At 57.4% G+C, this 20,799-nt stretch overlaps 1 protein-coding gene across 9 annotated transcripts in view; it reads right to left on the bottom strand.

Annotated features, from left to right (window-relative positions):
- FGFR1 (fibroblast growth factor receptor 1) overlaps positions 1-18,499 on the bottom strand; it is a 55,154-nt gene extending 36,655 nt beyond the window's left edge. For 8 of the 9 annotated variants that reach the window (XM_019514442.1, XM_019514441.1, XM_019514440.1 and 5 more), the window contains exon 1: positions 11,779-11,993. In XM_019514442.1, the coding sequence (XP_019369987.1) occupies positions 11,779-11,869 (91 nt within the window). In that variant the 5' untranslated portion in view covers positions 11,870-11,993. Of the gene's footprint in view, positions 1-11,778; positions 11,994-17,710 lie in introns of those variants that run through there. The other variant, XM_019514444.1, reaches the window with a different exon arrangement.
- Positions 18,500-20,799: the final 2,300 nt, after the last annotated feature.

Raw genomic sequence — 20,799 nt, 5'->3', positions numbered from 1 at the left:
CCCCTGCTATATAGGGTTGCCAACCCTCCAGGATTGCCCTGGAGTCTCTAGGAATTGGATATAACTCTGCAGGAGACTGATGACAGTCACCGGGAAGATGAAATGATCGGGCAGTCATTAAAATAAATATTAAATCTTGAATCTGATTTATACAGCAGTCCAGTGGGGTTTTTTTAAATGTAATAGTCACATGCGTTTGCCTTCCTGATGTGAAGTCTGTGCACCGTAATCCATAACTGATATACCCAACCACGTGGGCACGTTCGTGTTGTGTCGCGGGCACGGTGGCGTTCCAGAAACCTCCCAGAATAGATGCAAACGCAGTTGGCAACCTTAGATGTTAATAATATTTTGCTATTAAGAAAATGTTTGCGTGGGGGGGTTTTGTTGAGGCGTTCCTTTATTTCTGGCCTGCACGGGCTGTTTTGGAAAACAACTGAAGAACAGCCCAAATGCTGCCATGATTTTTTTTTTTTAAATCGTTAAGTGAAAAGAGGCATTTGGGGCACGTTTCCCCATTCTGCTGCAGTGCTGTAAATGCCAAACTCAAGGACAGGGTGTGTTGGTGTGTTATCCGTTTATCCCTAACACGAGGTTTTTTAACATGGGCGTTCTAGCCTGACATCAACCCTCTAAGTGATTAGGGAAACCAGTCTTGTTTTTCCAAGTTTTGCTTCCTTTGGTCTCTTACAGCCTCATAAAATATGCATTCTCAGTAGCTTTGTATTTCAAATGATTAGTCACAGGCACCTTGCAGGACAGAGACAATACAGTTGGGATTTCCCACACCTCTCCATACTCCAGCCCCAGAGGACTCAGCATCATCGTGCTCTTTTATTTCTGCCCCGATCTCCTTTCCAAAAGGCAGCAAGATCGAAGCAAGAAACAGAGCAAACTGAAGGAACAATACTCCATGCCAAGATAGCACAGGACCCCCAGATATCTCCTTCGCTCCTAAACTGTGTTAAAATCTGTTCCCCGAGGGTGGACTGAGCAGGGCAGTTTCCCTCCTGCCTGTTTCACGCAGACTGTCTCTTGGCAGCGGCCTGTGGCCTGATTTTCAGAGCTGCCAAGAACACACGTCCTTCCTGGGTGCCAAGGAAGAGCTGCGAGTACTCAGTCCTCCTGGAGCCAACCCTGACGGTTGTGCTTTTGTAACCCTCTTGCTGCTGCTGCTCCTTATAGAGTCCGGTTTTGGCCAGCTTTACGCCATGTCCGTTCGACTGAGCCCTGCGCCTGCCATCTGCGGAGAGACGAGGGGGAGTTGGGGTTCGTTCTTGAAGCTCGTAGGCTGTTCCAGCGTTGCCAACTGCAGTTACGTGCGGTCATCTAGTGGCGGGTCTGGTGGGAGATTCAAAGCGGGTATTGCTGGAGACTTCACGTTCCCAGCTCCTTTCGGAGATGTCCTTTCCAAGAAAGCAGTGGGCCAGCATGAGTCGACCTCTAGCTAGGAAGAAGGCGCTCCGGGCCAAGAGAGCATAGCTAGTCCAAGTCATTGCATGGTTTTGCTGGCTCGGGGAAGGGAGAGAGTTCACCAGCCATGGCATTAGCCTGGGGCAAGCTGCCGGCAATTCCACGAGGCACCGTGTCTCCACATACTGCTCAGCTGGCCCTGCAGGACCGGCACCGAGATGCTTTGTGGGGGGGGAAACAAGCCTTTGGAGACAGCAGAACTTGGAGACGGTGCGTCTGCTGCGCTGGACTCCAGAGCGGTGCAGGCAGCATCCCGCAAGCACGGGCACGGTCTGAACACACGTGAGCAGGGCGCTGGTGAGAGCACCTCTCGCTGGGCTGGGCTCCTATGGAGGCTTTGCATTTCACAGGCTGCTTTTAGGTTTCTACGTTCTCTTCTCCCCTTCCTCGGAGCAGCTCTGCAACTGGGAAGGAGGGCTGCATGGGGACCCTGGCCAGATCTTATTTCAAAGTCAATAAAGCCCCTCCTCCATCACCTTAAAGTCGAAGGCTGTTTTACATTAACTACTGAAGAGGCGTGGGTGCAGAGGCGGGACGTGATGGACAGGGCTTCTCTCTGAGCCAGGGATGACGAGGGAGGGGAGTCAGAGGCCAGGGCAGGATGCTGCCCTTTGCTAACCCAGAGCACATCTCCAGCACTTAGGAGGGAGGCTGACAATGAGGCATGGTGGGAACCCGCAGAAAATGAATTCACAGGCTAATGAGCATGTCCAGGTTAACTCACCCCATGGGAAGCAGAGGAGCTGGGACAGAGCCTCAGGACCAATATAATCCCATGAGGTCAGGCCACTCCATTGAAGGCATAGGAGGAATGACAGCTCTGTCACCAAAGCGGCTTCGTATGCTCATCCCTCACCCCCTGGTAGTCTTCTCCCCGGAAATGCAGTATTACAGCTCCTGAAAGGGGGTGCAGGGCATTTGGATGTGCCCTGGGCACGCAGCCAACTGCACGCAGTGATCCCTGCAGGGGCAGATCTGCCTTTAAACTAGGGGGGGATGACTGGTTTGCAAAGCACCAGGCTGAGCCGCCTGCACGTCCCAGCTGCGAGGAGGCCCCTTGAACCCGGCACGCCGCGCAAAGAGGTCACGTGCGAGAAGCCTTGTGCTGCGCTCCAGTGTGGTTCAAGGAGCGCAGCTCAGAGGACCTGGGCAGGACTCTGTGGGGCAGATGGGCAAAAAGGGGGAAGGAGATTTCCCTGGGCTCCCCTGCAGCCAGCTGCCAGCTCAGCTCTGGTTATGTGAGCATCAACATGCTTGGAGCTCTGACCAGGTGCCACCCTGTAACGACACTGTGTGTGCCCACAGCTCCCCAGACGAGGTACTTTGCTGGTTCCTTCCCCAGAGCCATCTGAGCCCCCTGTCCCTTCCCTGGGGACCAGCCAGGGACATGAGCTGTGCTGCTGGCTTGCCCTGGGTGCATGTTAATTAAGGTGAGCTCCTGAAATGGCTTTCAGAAATACTCCTGCTCTGTAACTTAACAAGCCCACAGGTGTGGCCCTTGGCACTGGGGGCAGAGCCAGAGGGCGGCTAGCCAGTGCCACGGCCTGCTCAGGTCGTTCTCCAGCGCACCAGCAGCCCCCTCTACCAAGGGTGCAACAAGCCTCATAAACTCCCAGCTGCTCTCCCCAGACCTTAGTCTTTCCTCTTATTGTGCAGGAGGCGCTGAAAATGTGACGTGGGCCCTTCCCAGCAAGGCTGAAAGGTTTTTGAGGAATTGCACACTCGCATGCTAATGCCCCAGGGAGAAGGCCACTAAAAGCAACCTGCAGGTTTTAGGGAGATGTAGGAGCAGGGAGACACACAGGGCGCCGCCGGGTGCACACCCAGCTCTGTTCTGGAGGAAAGGGCCACGGCGGGGGGGCACCAAATGAGATATGGAGCTGGAGGCACGGGCGCCTCGCTAGGTGGGTCAGAAAAATCCACACTGCTCCTAAGTGCCCGGTAGCATCGGTGTGCAGAGGGGGCGCAAAGCCGGGGGCCTGAAGGAGCTTCCCGCCACAGCAGGGAGTCTCTTCTGGCCAGCTCCCTAGACAAGTAAATTCGCCCTCCCTAAATCCCCTACCAAGCACCAGAGGCAGTGCCCGCTTTGGGTGCTGCAGTGTTACCGTGCCCCAAGAGGTGGCTGCTGCATCATGTCCTGCGATGGCTTGGGTCCTCCTCCCAGCTCCGGGGCTTGAGCAGTTTTTACGGTGATGGGAGGCTCTCCGAGTCTGAGAGCGTTACCCCCCGACCCACGCGTGGGCCCTGGCTGTGCGAGCCCGCCCAGGCGGCACCTCCTGAACCGCTGTCTGCAAAAAGCTCTGCGTTGTGCCCAACTGGCTCAGGAGCCAGCGAGCCCCCGTGAGCCGTGCGCGCCAGGGTCAGGGGAGATCCAGGGCTTGAAAGCTAGTTTTCAGGCAAGGCTGCACCCTCTCGACCGGCCTGCAGCTAGAGAAGGCCCAAAGCAGCCGGGTGCTGGGCTCCAGTGCTCTCTCCTTAATGCAAACCTGTCTTTAAAAACAACTCCAAGTCTGCGGGTGTAACTTGAGCTTCCCGGTCTGTCGGCTGCGGGGGAGAGCTCCAGCTCAGGGCCAGGGCTAGGGAGCATTTGCAGCCTCGGGGGGAAACCTGCAAGGGGCAGTTGTGGCCTGGGGGGAGGAAGGGCACGCGCTTCGAAACAAACCCAAGAGTCCACGCGGGACGTCGCGGCCCTGCCCTGCGCAGAGGGTTTATGGCCCAACTCCCGGCTTTGAAATGGGAGCGAACCCCAGAGTTTTGCCCGGCGAGCTGGAGCCAGATGGTGAACGTCACTCGGTTCATATAACCGTCACCAGCTCCCCGGGCGAGGGGAGATGGGTGCGCGGGGGCGAGGCGAAGAGCTGCGCTCCCACCCGCTGCCCAGCCATCCTCAAAGGCAGAGGAGCGAGCTCCCGGCACCTGGAGCCGTGGGAGACGCATGGCAGGAGAGCGCAGGGAAAGGCGCACCGCAGATTAACCTTTGGCCCCCCAGCATTCAGCCCGGCTCTCCATGCGCCCTCGGGGCTTCTCTCTCTCTCTCTTGCTCTCTCTTTTTTTGGAAGGGTTTTGCATGCAAATGGGCCCGGTGCCAGGCCCGGCCGTCGGAATGGAGAAATCCTGCATTCAGCCGGCCACAAAACGCCGCAAACTGCTGTGTTTGCCAGACTGATTGCAATAAAGCAGCCAACAAAGAGATGCAGGGAACAATAAAGAGCTGAATGGCTTAGATCAGCAGGTCCTCTCGCCCGTTGCTGTGGCAACCCCACCAGGGCTTAACTAAAGGTATTTCCTGAAGAAAAAGCGCGCACACATGCCCAACAGCTCTGCTAATCCCAACAGGAAGCGCTTACCGGGCATGTGGGGATTGGCTTCTTTCTTATTTAAAAAGTTTCTCCCTCTCTCTCCTTCTTTCCCCCCCTTCCCGGCCTTTCTTCCCTTCAGCCTGCCTCTGCGTGCTGGGCTGGGGGGCCCTCCCCGCTCACAACACCCCCCCGCTAGCGATGCACATGGCGAAGTGGCTGCACTGCTGCGGCAGGGGGAGGGGGGTCCCTATCATCCCCCCCACCCCGCAGCGCCCCAAACAGCTGTCCGCTCCACGCTCTCTGGGCGTTGCTCAGCCCGGTGGGCATTGCCCCTTGCCCCAGCTCAGCTTCGGGGGGCTCTTGTGTGCCCGAGCAGGCCAGACAGCTGGGGGAGACCATGGAGGCTAGGAAATCCAGAGCCCCCCCGTGGCTAAGAAGCTCAGGGAGGGATGCCCAGGCTCTGCTGAGACCTCACAGACCCGTCCTGCTCAGGACCACAAAAGGCAAAAGCCACAGGCCCGAGGGAAACGGATGTGGCACTTGCAAATGGGGGCACTTTACATAGCAAACAGCCCCGAGGAGGCTCACGGCATACCTGGAGAGGCTTGGGGATGCTCTGGAGCAGGGGTCAGCAGTGCCCAAAACACCCGCAGCCTTGGTTGATCCTTGTGGCCTGGGCCCCTTCCCTGGCATGTGGGTGAGAAGCAAAAAGCCTTCACGTGCCACGCTCTGGCACACGTGTCCGGGGTTGCCAACCCCTGGCTCTGTCGGGTGGAGGCTGCCTCCCGCATGCAAGGGCTGTGCCGTGGGCAAGTTTGCTGTGTACACCCTTCAGGCAGCCTGGGGGCAAGGGTGCTGCTCCCTGCCTCCTCGCCCAGCTGCATCCAGACATCCTTTGCACTCCCAGCTCCGCGGACATCCCAGCTGCTCTCCAAAGGGGTCTTGTGTCCTGCAGGCCACTGGCAACAATGGCTTCACCCCAGTCTTGTATGGACATAAAGCCAGGCTCCTGGCACTGCTGCACCAGAAGCCACGTGGGAGATCCTGCCAAGCCATGCTCCACTGGGGGAAGGCAACTGCTCTCCTCATGTCCCTGGCTCTCCTCTTCCTGCACGGCCCCTAGCTAATCCGTCACTCAGGCCTGTGGCAGGAGGGGGAGAGCCAGGGACATGGGGTTATGCAGATACCAAGCAACCTCAAAACCAGGCGAAGCCTCTGCAAACCCGAGGCCTGCTCCCGGCTGGACAAGGAGAGGAGCCAGGCGAAGCAGAACAAGAGGGAGCTGCGGGAGAAAGGGAGTAGCAGATGCCCTCCATGCCATTCTGCTCCCCTTCCTAACGCTGGTGGCTCGGCCCGCAGGACGGCACCGTGGAGAGCCGGGAGCTAGGACGCCCCTCTGGGAGCAGAGGGACGCGCTGCCATTTGCTGTTGCAGTTGCAATGATTGAAAGCCGACTTGCAGAGAGCAGGTGCCGCCTGGTCCGTGCGACACAGCAGGGATCTCCCCTGCCTCTGACTCACAGCTTACGGGCCCTGGGGCAGCCAGGAGCTGGAGTACTGACTCACAGCCGCAGACGCCCTGCTGTAGTTGGAAAGGGAGGGCTGGGGCCCGACGAGCTCCCTGGAAGGGGTCCAGACCCAAACAGCTTGTGCTCCATGTTCCCAGCTCCTTGAGAGGCCCCTTGCTTGCTCCCTTCCCTGCAAGCCCTCTCCTGCATGACAGCAATCCCCTTGTGCCCATCCAAGGGAGATGGGCACAGTGCCCCATTTGCAGAGCCTGGTTTGCACTGCCTTGAGTCCTGGTGCAGGGCCCTTGCTGAAGGCTCACTGCTGTTGCTCTAAACCCGATCCCTCGGCCCCTCTCCCCCTGACCCCGCCTGGGGAATTGCAAGTTGTAAAAACAGTGCCCCAGCTGCTAAGTCTGACCTCTGACCCCTGGGCATGACTGTGTGATAATGGCTCCCCCACACTCTTCTTCCCCTGGAGCTCAGCCATTAATCACAGGCCCAGACACAAACCGCAGCTCATTGCATCCTGCCTGCACGGCCTCGGGAGCTCCTCGGGCTATGCTCTGCTGGCCGCACCATCAGGCCTGGGGGAATTCAGGCTGCTCCTCCAGCCAAGATACTGCGTGAGGGACAGCTGCTCTCCATCCTGGGGCATCTCCATGCAAGGTGCTGGTCCCTGAAGGCACCCTGAGGGGCAGCAATGCACCCAGCTGCTGCAGAAGCTGGTGCCGACGGCCTCAGGAGCCCTGCACAGTCAGACTGGTGGCCCGCTGGGAGAACAAGCCCCCAGCACCTCTGGGCAAGCATCAGAGGGAGGTGCTGAGGCCCAGGACTACACCTCTGACCCTGGGCAGGCATGCAGGGCAGTGCAGGGCTGCAAGCAAACAGGGCCCCTGGCCATGCTCAGCCCCTTCCTACAGCCTGCCCTGTGCACCCTGCCACCCCTAGCTGGCTGAGAGAGAGGCGGAGGAGTGAAGCCCCAGACTGTCGGGGGAACGGCGAGGAGGCCGGGGCAGTGGGTGGCTTGTGGCTACAGCCCTGTGCTGGGACTTGGGGCTGGGGTCCAGGTCTCGGCTCTCACCCCTCCAGCCTGTAATGCCGGGACAGGAATCCTCTCTCTGCCTGCGCCGCTTTCCAGAGCAAGGACAGGTCCGCACTAGGCCGAACAACGAACGTTCACGCCCGGTGCTTCCGAATCGCGCGGTGCCCAACGCCATGGAAATCGGGGCACTTCGGTAGGTGCCTTAGATGGACTTTAAACACACAGATCAGCCAGGCCCTGGGGCCAGGGAAATGGCTGAGGCGGGAGCACACACCAGGGAGGACAATGGCACGTAGGAGAAACCCTCCCCTCTGCGAGTTGTGCAGGTTCCCATTGAACTGCAAACAAAGGATGGCTTTGTGAGGGAGACAAGCCGTCTTGGCTCTCCCCGTGCACAAGACACTTTACCACCTCCCAACCCAGGCAGCTCTAAAGTGCAGTAAGTGCCCATCAGTGTTGTATTTGCTGCAGATTTTTCAGTGAGAGGAGAGAGCCGGGACAAAGGCGCGATTTCTGCCCACCCGGCCCTGTGCAGGGAGAGGAGTAGCAGCGCTGGATGGATATTCTCCCAGGTGAGCACCGAGGGCTGCTCAGTCTGGGGACAAGCAACTGAGATGCCTCCATGACGGGAGCAAGCCAAAAACCCAGCGCATTGAAGCTGCTGTTGGTCCACGCGCAGTTGCTCGCGCTCTCCAGACTGCAGCGGCTGAGGCCGTAAAACACAGCACCGCCATGCTGAAACACGGGCCACGCCATGGTGCCTGCCGACTGCCCGATCTCCATTAGCAACAAGCACACGCCAGCTGCTGCGGCCTCTCCCAGGCTCCGGGCAGGCTGCGCTTGCGGCTGCCCAGGCTGGAGGCTAGGGAGTTGGCAGCCCTGCACAGCACCTCCTGGCCCCACATGGCTCCTCCTGTAGCTTGGGCAGCAGTTTCAGGGAAAACGCACGAAAAGGGAGGATGGTGTGGCCTGCAGTTCTTCCTGCCGGGGTGCTGGGAGCCTTTCCAGTCCCACCGCTGCTGGGGTGGAGTGGCGGCAATGGTGAGAACACGCCCAACCGAAGGCATTTGGCAAATGCTTTTCAGTGAGCCCAGCTCCTTGGGGAGGCAGGCAGGATTCAACCCAGCTCCACCCCATGCAGCAAGCCAGGGCCCCAATGGAGAGCAGAACCCAGGGCCCCGGGGCTTGGCTTTTAAACAGGTGCCTAAGTCCCTCTGTTGGCATCTGAATGCACGGCCAGGTTATCCTGCTATAGCCTCATCAACCTCCGTGCTTCATCCCCATCGCTCAGACATACATCCTACCCTGCAGCGACCCTTTGTCCAAATGTGCTTCACTGATCAGACCCCAGCAGTGAAAGCAAAGACCCTGCAGGTGACCCTGAAAAGGGCTGGCTTTCCCTGTGCTCACCCTGGCAGAGACTGGAGCCAACATTTTATCTGCAAGCCGGAAGTGAAACATGCCGAGATGCAGATTTTGTTGTCCCCCATCCAGCTGGGCATTTTAGGGTCTTTCCATAGCAGCAGCTGGGCCTGGCTAGACGCAGCTGCTTCTGCTTCCCAGGGTGCTGGGTGCACCCAGGTTGGATGGAGATCATCTCTGCAGCCTCCTAGCACAAGCCAGGCTCCAGGGCTTTGTACGTGGCTGTGTCAGTGAGAGGGTGACCGTGGTGCAGCCTGGGGCTGAGGAGGCTTTTGAAGGTGCTATCAGCCCTTGAGTAAGCCCAGCTCCTCTCCCTGGGCCACTGGCTACAGCAAACCTACAGCTCAATGGTTTCTTCCAAAGCCGTGCAGGGAGCAGGGGGGCCTGGGGAGGAGGAGGAGGGAGCTTTCCTGGAATCCTCATTAAATTTTCAAAGGCTCGAGAGCCCCGTGGCCTCCCGCCTTGCCCTGCCCCCACTGCAGGCTGTTAGCGTGGCATCCCTTCACTGCAGACACATGGAGGGAAACTGCAACTAGCCTGGGCCCAGGAGGGTGACAAATAAACCGCCAGGTCTGAACATTAACATGGTCATCCATATGCAATGGCCGGCCCAAGGGCAAAGACAGGACGGTCACCCCGAGCCCAGCACATGCGCTGTGCCCGTGCCTCATCCGGCCCGTGGCTGGGTCTGAGAAGTGTGAACAGCAGCTTCCCATACAGCCCCGTTCATGACACTGCTGGGCCTTGCTGTGTGATGGCAAAGGTGGCCTCCAGCTGCAAGGCCAGCTTCCTGCATGCAGCAGGTAGCCCAGGAACAGTGTCTCACTCTGCCGTGCTCCAGAGCTCCTACCCTGGGAAAGATGGGGGCCAAACCAGTCTGTGTGCCAGTGCCAAGAACCCACTCGCGTCTGGGATCCTTGAAGGAGACAAAGGGGAGGGGGCACTGGAGCTCAGTGTGAGGATCTCCACCGTACTTGACGCATAGGGAGGGCATGGGGGGGAAGGGGGCACATGCCCCCCCACCCCTCCGAGGTTGCCCACGGGCAGTCACCACTCACCCCCACTTGCCACCGACACAGCTGGCAGTGTCTGCGGGCAGTCCCCACTTGCCGCTGGCCACCTCCCCCTGCTGCTGCCACCGCTGCCAGCGGCTGCGGGCAGTCCCTGCTCGCCGCCATGGTGCCCCCCAAGTCTCGGGAGGCACCAGTCATTCATGATCCCCACATTCGGGACTGGCACGCAGCTTGCTTCCAAGGAGACCAGCCTGAAAGCTCCAGCACAGCTGAGCGCTGCCTTTCCAGCACAACACTGTCGCCACCAGCACCCCTGTCCATCGCACCCCGTACCCCACCTCCAGCCATCAGCCACAAACACCCCAGTCACTGACCCACAGTCCATACTGCAGAGACATGTCAGCACCAGGGCCTGCGCTGGACAATCAGAGCCCATTTTGTCTGGCATCCAGCAGATGCCAATCCCACAGTACCCTGGGGTTTGGGTGGGAGGCAGAGGAGGGGGGAGAGTAAGCCTTAACTAGAAAAAACACCCCACAAAACAGACATTCTTGTGTAATTAAAACCAAAATGCACTACGTCAGAAATCCTGTGCAGTGGTGACCGGTCTGTTTATTCTCTGCCTCACCGGGGGGAAGACTGATGCTTTGAAATGCTATAACGTTACTGGATGTTTGGGGGCTGGCTGTCTGCAGGGCCCAGGCTGGCATGGTTTTGTGTGGGCCATTCATACATGTCCGTTACACCTCAGCATCCCCTTGGGATCCAGAAAATGACTAGGATGGAGGTGAAACAACCACCTCCTGGACTTGCCAGAGAGAAGCAGGCTCCCAGGGCCCTTGTTTCCTGCTCCTGGCAGGCCCTTGGAAGGGGTTGTGGCAAATGCGGCACAGCCCCAGAGTCAAGCCAGTTCTGTGCACTGGTGATTAAAACCAAGTGGCAAGCTCTGGGTAGGAGGATGTGGTCTCCAGCCCCGGGCCAACGCCATTCAGGGGCTGAGAAACCACTGCTGCAGGAACTGGCCGAGTCAGCGCTCATTCTTGGAGATTACAGAGCAGCCACTCGGAGCCAGTGGATAACAGGCATGGCCAAAGCGCTAGACGGAGTGGGGGCTGCTGCAGAAATCAGGATTTATCCAATGCACAAAACAATCCAGCCATGGGACACACGGGTCAATTCGTCTTGGGATATCTCTGACTTGTGCCACCTGCACCACCATGTGTGCCCTCAGGCCAGGCTACAGACCCACATGTCCACTCGCTTAGAGCCCGGACCAAGCCTCTAACCCAGCCCTCAGGCAGGGAAAGGCTACCACACTCGCCCAGAGCCTCCAACCCAGCCAGCCCCAGGAGGCAGGGAAGGTGCCTCTCATTTGCAGGGGAGAGGAGCCGCATGCTGGTCTCTGCCTGCAGCTCATCCAACTGGAGGAATCCATCTCCAGAAAACAGCGAGTCTTTCCCTCACCAGTCTGGAGACACCCCGGAGGGCCTTGCCTGGTAGGAGTTTGGCTGAAATTTCTTACTGGGCTCATTCTTTTCATCCATTCACTTTCTATGAAATGTTCCCTGCTCTTGGATTCCCCCCACCAAACACTTTGAAAGCTGGTTTCAATTCTTCAAGCCCTTTGCCCCGTTCTGCAGAGAATACCCACCTGTCTGGCCAAGACGCTTCTGCAGGTGAATGTGCATTTGCATCACACAAGAGCATGTGTGCACTCTCACGCTCTCACACCCCGCTGGTTCACTGTGATAGCCAACAGGTTTGCCTATCTTGTTCCCACTGGAGGACTTCAAAACAGGCTGTGCTTGTTTTGTCAGAAAGTAAGGACACCCGGTATCTTATCACCACTCCAGAGAGAACTGCAGAGAAAGGGGGGTGGCGGGGGGGACACAGACCTGCCTCCTTTCATAGGCATCCTCCCTTAAAAGGGCTTTGTCTGCCAGGCTTCTTGTCCCTAGCCCCAGGCTCATAAAGGCCCAAGAGGCCCCAGGCATGAGAAGAGTGTCCTGCCGTTCCTCTTACCTTGGTCTGGCAGAGTCGGTGCTGGCCGTGCGGTGGACAGTGTGGCTGTGACCAGCACAGCCCAAAAGATGAGGGACCTCCAGGTAAACATCCCAGTTTTCCTGCTATTGGTTGGCAACTGGGCTCCACAACTCCATGGGGACTCCGCTGAGGACGGCCCGCTCGCAAGCTGGGGCTCGCTCGCTCTTCGCTTCCAAACTCCCGGGGCCTCCAAACTGCGAGAGAAACAACCGGAGGTTAAAACACAGCCAACCCAGGCATGTGCACTAAGACAAGTCGAGCAAGCTTGTTTGCTCACTTACTGCTTGCACCTTTAGCAATACGTTGCTGCTATTTCTAGCCTATGTCCCGTGACGCTATTACGGGTTTTGTACCAGGTATGGAGATTAAGAGATGGTTGTTCTCAACTGGAAGCAAATGTATTAAACCCTAACAGTTACAATTCGAAATCAAAAAGCCAAAATGACCACAGCAGTTACAGTTCTATTGCTGTAGTTAGTCACAAGCCATTCAACGTGCTCGCCACCCTAAGATTTAACCAATGCGCCATCGCTGGATGGCCAGTCCATGAGGTCTTGTCCGGGGTTCCTGCCCTTACAGACTGGCCATCCGTTTTGCTCTGACAGTTGTTCTTTTGCCCAGGCTATATTTATTCAATTTAGTTAGCCAACTTCCCAATTCGTTTCAAGTCAGGGACTGTGTTTTTCCATCTGCTCCTTTCACCGGATGCAAGTCTCAACCACAAGTCAAGCTAAGCTAAACGCAAAGGTCAAAACCCAGGCCTGAAGGCCTCTGGGTCCCAACAAGCCCCCTCCCTCTGATTTAAAATATGAGTATTTGCGGCTGTTGTTGTGAGTGGGTGACACATGCTATATGCTGTACAAGAAAACATCTCCAGTGCTCAGTAATAAAGTGACCGTGTGACCTTCACAGCGAATCCATATATGGCGACATTTCCGGCTGTGCTCACTCAGGGTCTAGGCAACCAAGTTGGCAAGTGTTGGCCATAAAGCCAGGCATCAAAGCCAAGGTTTGGCACCTTATAGCAGCCCCTGGAGTCACAGGTGCGTCTCTCCTGGACTGCCCTGAAGCTGGCAGGTGCTCAGCACAAGTTGCATAGAAATTTGGGGACAAAAAGAGCCGATTTGGTGAAACTGCCACAGTTTACAGGAAAGGGTCTGGCTGAACAAATTACCTGGCTCCATCAATGTCAAAAACACGTTTCAGAACTTGGAAAAAAATCGAGGCATGGGGTTTCAAGTGACTGTCCCAAGTCTTCACTCAGACACACAAGCTCATTTATCGTAGTACTTAGGGTCGGAAGGGACCTAAACAGATCATCAGGTCCAACCCCCTGCCCTGGGCAGGATCGGGTGCTGGGATCATATCACCCCAGCCAAGTATCTGTCCAGCCTCCTCTTGAAGACCCCCAAGGTAGGAGAGAGCACCACCTCACTTGGCAGCCCGTTCCAGCCCATTATACTCAGGAAAGATTAAAAGCAAAATGATTCAGGGGGATCAAATCGAAGCATTTCGCTGGCCCCCAACCAGCACTGCTTTAGGGTTAGATGCGTCACAAAGATATTTGAGATTTGGACGTTTTGTTAGGATGAGGAAATGTTTTGAAATCCTGAAAATGCTTGTGGGATTGGGAAGCCGTTTCCTGCCCAGCCTAAATTGCCACCCCCGAGAGTGCGATCAGTCCTTTCCTGGTGCTGAAACATGGCACCCACGTTTGAAAATACTGTTTTCTGCCTCCTTGTTCTCACAAGACCCTTTGCTCCTATCCCACCACTCCCAAAGCACTTTATGCTCCTCAGGAAACATGCACACAACTATATTCACCCACGAACAGTAAGGATCACAAGTGACACCAGCTTCACACCAACAATGCTACCCCACAGAAATGCAAGGAGAGGCCCTGTACTCCAACAGGACAGTAAAGGCCAGGTGCTGCTCCACCACGAAGGCGCCTAAGTGAACACCGTCATCTTTGTGTTCAGTAAATCGCACACATGCACCAAGGAGGCAGCGGCTCTACCCACCTTGGGGGTTAACTGGGGAAGGATCTGGTCCTAAATGTCCTTGAACAGCCTTATAACAGCAAGGTAAACACAGGTGCAAACACAGACATTATCTGCACTCCTCTGAAGTCTGTTTGCCTTCGCCAAATCCCGTCCGCAGGTACAGTCCTCATCTCTGCTTCTGCAAGGGGGGATGAAATGCTGTTGCACACACAGCAAGGCCTCCTCAGTCTAGAGGACATGCGGCACTTCCGACTCAACCCTTCGGGACCCTCCAACCCATCTGGGATACACGTGCTTTGTCCATCTCGAGCACATTTATCACTCTGAAGCGACATGAAAAAGCTGCAGCCTCGGGACTTGGCTTCTGTGCTTTAGTTTCCAGCTCACTGGGGCTGGAGAGCCCAGACTCCTGGCATCAACGGGTTAAGTTGCATACATTAGCATTTTTGCTCCTAACCCAAGGTTAACATGTGCCGGAGATCTCTTTCAACCAACAGCTGTTTTCTGAGTGGCTGTGCAAGGAGAATTCCCTCGGCCCCCACAGCCCATATTGCAAGGGAAACTATTTTCTCCTGTCCGGGCCAGCTCTGGCATTCTGCTCTGCTCCCCCTGTAGCCTCTCCACCCTTCCCGCCCCCCAGCGCAGGGCCATCCAGCAGGCCCCCCAGGCAGGAAGGAGTAGCGGTGCCAGTCCAGTGCACCCCAGGCACTCTGCCCAGCAATGCCAATCCCTGCAGCTGAGCAGTGTCCAAAGGAAGGTGCCTGGTTCCCAAGGAGGGAGGGTGTCTTCACAGAGAAGCCACTCCATTTGTAAAGCGATGCTGGTCGAAGTGGAGACGGCTCGGCCAGACCAGGGACAGGGACTTCAGGTCGTGGTGCATCGGCGACTTTTCGACTCCACACGGAACAAAGTCCTAACTCGGGTGCCTGCAGCCCCAAGTCCCAGCCCCTTGGGCCCGCGCTGCCGCAGCTGGCACACACGTATACAGATGGGGAGGTCTGGAGACAGAAGGGTTAAAAGACTCTCCTGGTTGTTGGGCTTTTTTCCTCTTAAGCAGATTTGATTCCAAAAGTGAAGCACGCAAACCAACCAAATTGAAAACAAACAGGCCGGGCCAAGAACAGAAACGCCATCGGAAGTGGAGATTTACTTAGTAAAAGCCGAGAGCGTCCCAGCTGCACGCGGGCAGCTGCGAACCTGTGTGGCTCAGCGCTGCGCTCCAAGGACAGGGTCAGCCCTGCCGCGAGCGAGCTGAGTGAGCGCGGCTGCCGTGGAGGCCTGGCCCACGAGCCTGCGCCGCTCTGGCCTCCCTGCTCCTCTGCGAGCCAGGCTGCGCTGGGAATAACTGGGTCCGTTTGTTCCCAGCACATGCTAAGAGGGATGTGGGTACAGATCCTGCTAACCTGCCTGTGGTCCGGTCACCCTCTCAAGGGCTTTCTAGGCAAGCAGGAGCAGCCGAAGGCAGGCGGGCCAGGGGCTCCTCTGCAGCTTTCTGGACTTGCTGGGCCTGGAGACCCCTTCCCGTTTTGTGTTCCTAGCAGCACTCGCCCAAATGCACAGGGACTCTTAGTCTTGGGGCCAGCCCCTCCAGGCAGCACATCACAGGTGCCCTGCTTTTAGTGCCAGTCCTTCCCACAGGCCTGCTCCTCGGAGCCATATGGACTCGCTTAGCCCTCCCAACACCTGTTCAAGGGAGAGAGGCTGGAGCCAAAGCATGACCCTAGCCAACCGCTTGAGCAGTGGGCTTCAGAGGAAACCGCTCGGTCCTTCTTCTGAGATGCAACGTGGACTCTGCCATAGCAACAAATTAATGTCCCAACCTCTCCCGGTCCTGAATGACCCCAGATGGCTTTGCACAGCAGCCAGCCGGTTAGATTTCTTCCCAGCTCATTGAACGTTGCCTCCCTGAACGCCCCCTATGTCTTCGTGAGACGGGGCGGGGGGGATCCTTCACTTCCTGGCTTGCTTTACTGGGCTGGGTTACAGAGCTGCTGCGGTCCATCCTCAGAGGCGGTTGCCACCGAGTCATGGGCGATGGTATTTAAGATCCACGGCAGAAGGGAACGTGGGACTCCACGAACGTCCTGTGAATGGAAGGTGCTGCAGACACACAACTGACCGTTCAGCATCGCTATTAAAAAGCAGCACTTTGCTGAAGAGCCTGAGGGGAAAGGAGAATGCAGCTGGCACTCAGCTTTTGTGCCGTCCAAACCCCGAGGATCTCTCTCAAAGGCAGCCTTGCTCTCCAGGGCAGTTGGCATGGGGGACACAGCCCGTTGGCACAGACCGAGAGCACGTATTGGCACTCGATGGGCTGATGCCAGGTTTATCTCTGCTCAGCAGTGTGCTCGGACACCGGGCTGGGTTGGGTGGGGGTAGGATACTTGGTGGAAAAGTCCCTGGTATTTCTAGAAATTGTTTTCCATCTCCAAGTGGTTTCATTTACTGAGCACACACGCTCCCCGGAGCACGGCCCAGTGAGGAATGTCTCTGCCGAGGCCTCTGCTTTGCCAGGGTCCTCCCAGGGTGAGGGGAGCACAGCGAGAAGCAGTAGTTCCTGCACTATGAGTCAGGGCTGGCACAAAGCCCCGCACGATCCTCCTTGTACACCTCAGAGATGGCTCATGCCGGCTGAATCAAGGGGGTCAGCATCCTGCCAAGCTAAATGGCAGCATATTTCCAGGGAGACTCACCCAAGCCAGTCACCAGCGATGATCTGTCCCCCTGACTGATGCCAGAGAAAGTCACCGAGAAAAAACGAGGCGTGCTAAGCAGAGAACTGGAAGGGAAAAGGAATGGCCTGGCTGATGCTCAGTTTCCACTGGACAGAAAAGCACAGAGGGAAGCAGGGGCAGAGAGAGAGGACGGCACAGAGAAAGGTGCCCTGCCTGCAGAAGGCCAGTCAGGCCCCCACGCCGGACCTGCAGGGACAAATCAAGATCCACAAACACAGCGCCTATGTAGCCAGGCCCCTGCAGGTTGCATGCAAGGGAAGCAGAGGAAGGGAGGCAAGCCTGGGACTCACAAGTCCTTTGCTTGTTGAAAGCCAGATCTCAGCCCATGGAAAGGGCCTGCCCGCCTCCCATCACCCATAAGAAGAGACCTGGACTGGAGGATGCATCCCCCCACCTCCACCTGGAGCCGACCCTAGGGGTGTGCGGGGCCCGGGGCATACCAGCCTGTGCTGGGGGGAGGAGGGAGAGGTGGCGAGCGGCCGGAGCGCGACGTAGTGGTACGTGGCGGCGCCCTTGACGCGTGCCAATGCCGCTGTCCACGGGGCCTGTACAGCACTGTCCGTGCGGCCCCCCAAAGTGCAGGGCCTGGGGCGGTCACCCTGATTTCCCCGCCAAGGGAAGCTCTGCCTCTACCCACTGCACGTCCCAGATCCTATGGCTTTCCCTTGCCTCCAGGGCTTGGGAACGCAAGGTGTGAGGAAGCCAGGAGAGCGAGCGCTAGTACCTGCACAAACAAAGATGTGGCTCTTCCCACTGTTTATACAGCTTTTATATGAATCTGAACAGGAAATCATTCACTCCAAGGGAGCATGAGCAAGGCTGCTCTTCACCTCCTTCAGTGCCGGGAGCCGTCAGCCTCATGTAATGCTCCTGGCCTCGCCCACCCCAGAGCTTACTTTCTAGGGCAAGATTTTAAACAACTAGAAATGGCAACGCTAGGGGAGAAATCTTCACAAGTACCCCCGAGAGACCCGGCCACAATAACTGGCCCAATTACACCCAGATACCTATTTAAAAACTGACCGGATCCCGCATGCGCGTCTCCACGTGCCCTCCCACATCCGCAGACACGATCGCACACGCCCTGCACCCGCGTGGGGCCGCTGTGACAGAACCACCTGCTGGACAGGCTTGCACACCCGCTAGGGCGCACACACGGCGCACACTCACAGTCACGTGCCCACTGAGGATCCCACGCTGATCTTGGGCACCTGTTCCCTTCTTCAAGCAGCCCTCTCTAGGCACGCTGTATCCCAGCCCCACTTGCTCATGTAGACGCAGGGGACAGGCAAGCTTCAAAGGGTGCTCAGTGCAGACCTCAGTGTCCTGTGGTCTCCAAAGCCGCCCCTCATCCTGTTACCCAACGGAGCAGCCAAACGTCCAGGTCGGTCCTTCTGCCTTCTCCAACCTCCAAGAGCTATCAGTGCTGAGAAGAAAATCCTGCGAGGAGCCGAGCCCGTGTAGGACACTTCCACTCTGTGCTGGAAGCTCACAGTGAACCCACGTCTGCCCAGAATGATTCAGAGCTGGGAGGGGTGAAGGTTTGGAGGGAGCCTTCCTCTGCCCAGTCCTTCTTGCTCATCCCCAGTGAATGTGCTGATGGCTCCCAGTACCGGAGCCAGTTTCTCCAGCAGGGTGCCACAATAGCCAGCCCTCGCTTTGCTTACAGATGCCCTCCACACCATTCCCGCTCGGCTAGCTGAGCAGTTTTGTACCCACGCAACGCCCACAGTCCCCGTGTGCCACTGTGCTAAGAGCCATGCTGGTCTCGGGGCCTCTCAGGTCAAAGAATCCAGTGCCCACAATTCAACGCAGAAGATAAAAGCCAACAAAGCTGCTCCGGGACTCGACAAGTTTGGAAACGTTTGCTCTATGCTCCTGTCTCTGTGATCTCGAGTCCTCAAATAGCAGCACCGAAGGGTGGTGTCTGGCCTGAATAAATGTGGAACCTGCCCACAGGACACCTAAAAAAAGACACAGGAAGAGGCAAGGCTAAGAAAACACGGGCCGGTTCCCAGGGAGGACAAGGAGCGTCTCTCCACGGCCCGCTCATCCCGCAGGGAGGGTGGACCTACCCGCCGAGACGTACAGAAACGGAATCGGCCCCCAGTCAGGTCCCAGCCTGTCTTGCGGATATAAAAGAAAAGCCCCAGGGCGAGATCTGAAGCTCCTCCAGAGAACAATGGAGACACCTCCTCCCTCGCCCGCCACCTGGGAAGGGGCTGGCAATGCTGCCCAGGCACTGGCTTCACTCGTAACTGAGTGCCTACACTTCACCGAGGACCGGGCTTCAAAGGGAATCCTCCCAGACCTTTGTACTGGGGAGCAGGACGGCAGCATAGCGGTAGAAATGGTGGCAGGGGTTCACGGGAGCACCTTTGGGTTGTGACGGGGAGGAGAGCTACCTGCCGGAAGGGAGCACAGCAACCTTAGCATGGGGCACGGCATTTCAGAGGGATGGGTAGGAGGGGCTCCCACGTCCCCAGGGGGCCAGGAGGTGGCTGGCCCACTGCTTCCTAAGCAGCCCAGCCCCCAAATCCCCATGCAGCTGGAGGGGAGACGGCATGTTTTGCACCGCTCTCTCAATCCAAATGTCCCTGCAGGACATCCTCCCCGAGCACAATCAAGCTGGTTCTGTAAGAGCGAGGCCCCGTGTGCCCCAGCCCGAGCTCGGGTCAGGAGCGGAGTATTTGCTGAAACAAAAAGCAAACACGCCTCTAATTGCATTGCAGGGAAAAACACAGTAATGTGTAAAGCAGACGCACACTTGGAAAAATAAATAACCAAGTGCGCAACACGCAGCCATTTAACCCTTTCAGGCAACGTGATGTGAGCGCCTCAAGGACTCAGCAGCTTCAGCGCCGTGGAGAGGATTGAAAGCTGTGTATCCTGGAGGAGGAAATTAAAAGCTCTCGCTTAAGTGGCCTCTTGACATCCTGAGCTTGCTCCGTGCACCACATCCGATAGCTGACAGCCTTCCCTGCCTGGGGAGGGATGTGGAAGTGAGGAAAGGGTCACAGTCCTGGAGGCCTCTAACACTTAACAAGTCCCCCCCCAAGGTGTGCATTTATTCCAAACAGGGTGGCTAAAAGAGGGCAGCCTCCTGAACAGGGGGGAGGACAGGATCAGTCCTGCCCCCTCATTGTGCCCACCGGGCCCCGGATCCCAGTTCTGCCGCCGGCTGAGATGAGGTGAAGCTATGGGCCGTCACTTCCCCGCAATGGGCACAATCCTGTCTGGTGGCTGGGTAAGAGGGCTCGCTGGCTCTCCCTGCACCGAGCTGAGAGGTGCGAGAGGACAGGCGCACGCCATTTCAGCAAGCGTGGCTGACCGGCCGCGGACACAAGCACGCGCCAAAGAGAGGGCGAAGACCTCCGAGGCCTGGCTGCGGTGGAGGAAGCTCAGCTGCCAAGGACTAGTGCGTCTGTGAGCTGATCAAAACCAAACGGCCATTTCCAGGGGGGCTGGAGGCGCCGGCGCAGCCCGCACGTGCGTTGCGAATGCAACAGGCCAGCACGGCAGGCAAAGCCAGTTGCAGTTCCCCTGTTCTTCAACGCAGCACACAGCTAGGGGGAACAATAAAGTTGCCTGCCTGTGATCCTGGAAGCAGCTCGGGCTTCCCTTCCAGCCCGCGCGCCCCCCGGTAAAGTGGAGCGGAAGTCGCTAGGCAGCCAGCGTTCGATGCTGACAGATTTGTGGGTCCCGAGGAAAACGGCTGCTAGTCCGGAGCCGGAGGAGAGCCTTGCTGCTTCCTTGACCGTTCCAGGGCAGGGACCGTCTTGATTTATTTTAATCCTCCCCGAGCAGGACAATGGAAAGGCACCGGTGCGTGCCAGCCACCCCGGAGATTAAGAGGGGAAGTGCTTCTGTGTGGGGAAAAATGGCTGTCAGCCCCAGCAAAAAGCAAGGGCCCTCTCCAATGATCTCTCAAGACTTGGCAGGACCCCGTCTCCTGCGCGCGCATGCACGCACACACACACACCCCTCTGTTTGCACACTGCCTGGGTGGGAGCAGAGGGGAGATGGATCAGCAAGGCTTGTTCAAGTCTGAGAGCGAATTTGGCTTCCCCCAGTAGGGGGACACTGGGAAATGCAGCCCTTCGCAGCAGACACAGCGTATCAGCCGAGGCGGGTAAAGCACCTCTTAAAGTTCAAACATTCACCAAAAGGAAACGGTACATTCAAGCAGAACAGCTGCCCCTGCCCCCTGTCCATTCACAGCACAGCAGTTAGTTATTCACCGCCTCCAAACACGGCAC

The sequence above is a fragment of the Gavialis gangeticus genome, unplaced genomic scaffold (assembly GCF_001723915.1).
Source record: "Gavialis gangeticus isolate Ggan-Ray unplaced genomic scaffold, GavGan_comp1, whole genome shotgun sequence".
Classification (NCBI taxonomy): Eukaryota; Metazoa; Chordata; order Crocodylia; family Gavialidae; genus Gavialis; species Gavialis gangeticus.
This window is presented reverse-complemented; position numbering and strand designations above follow the sequence as displayed.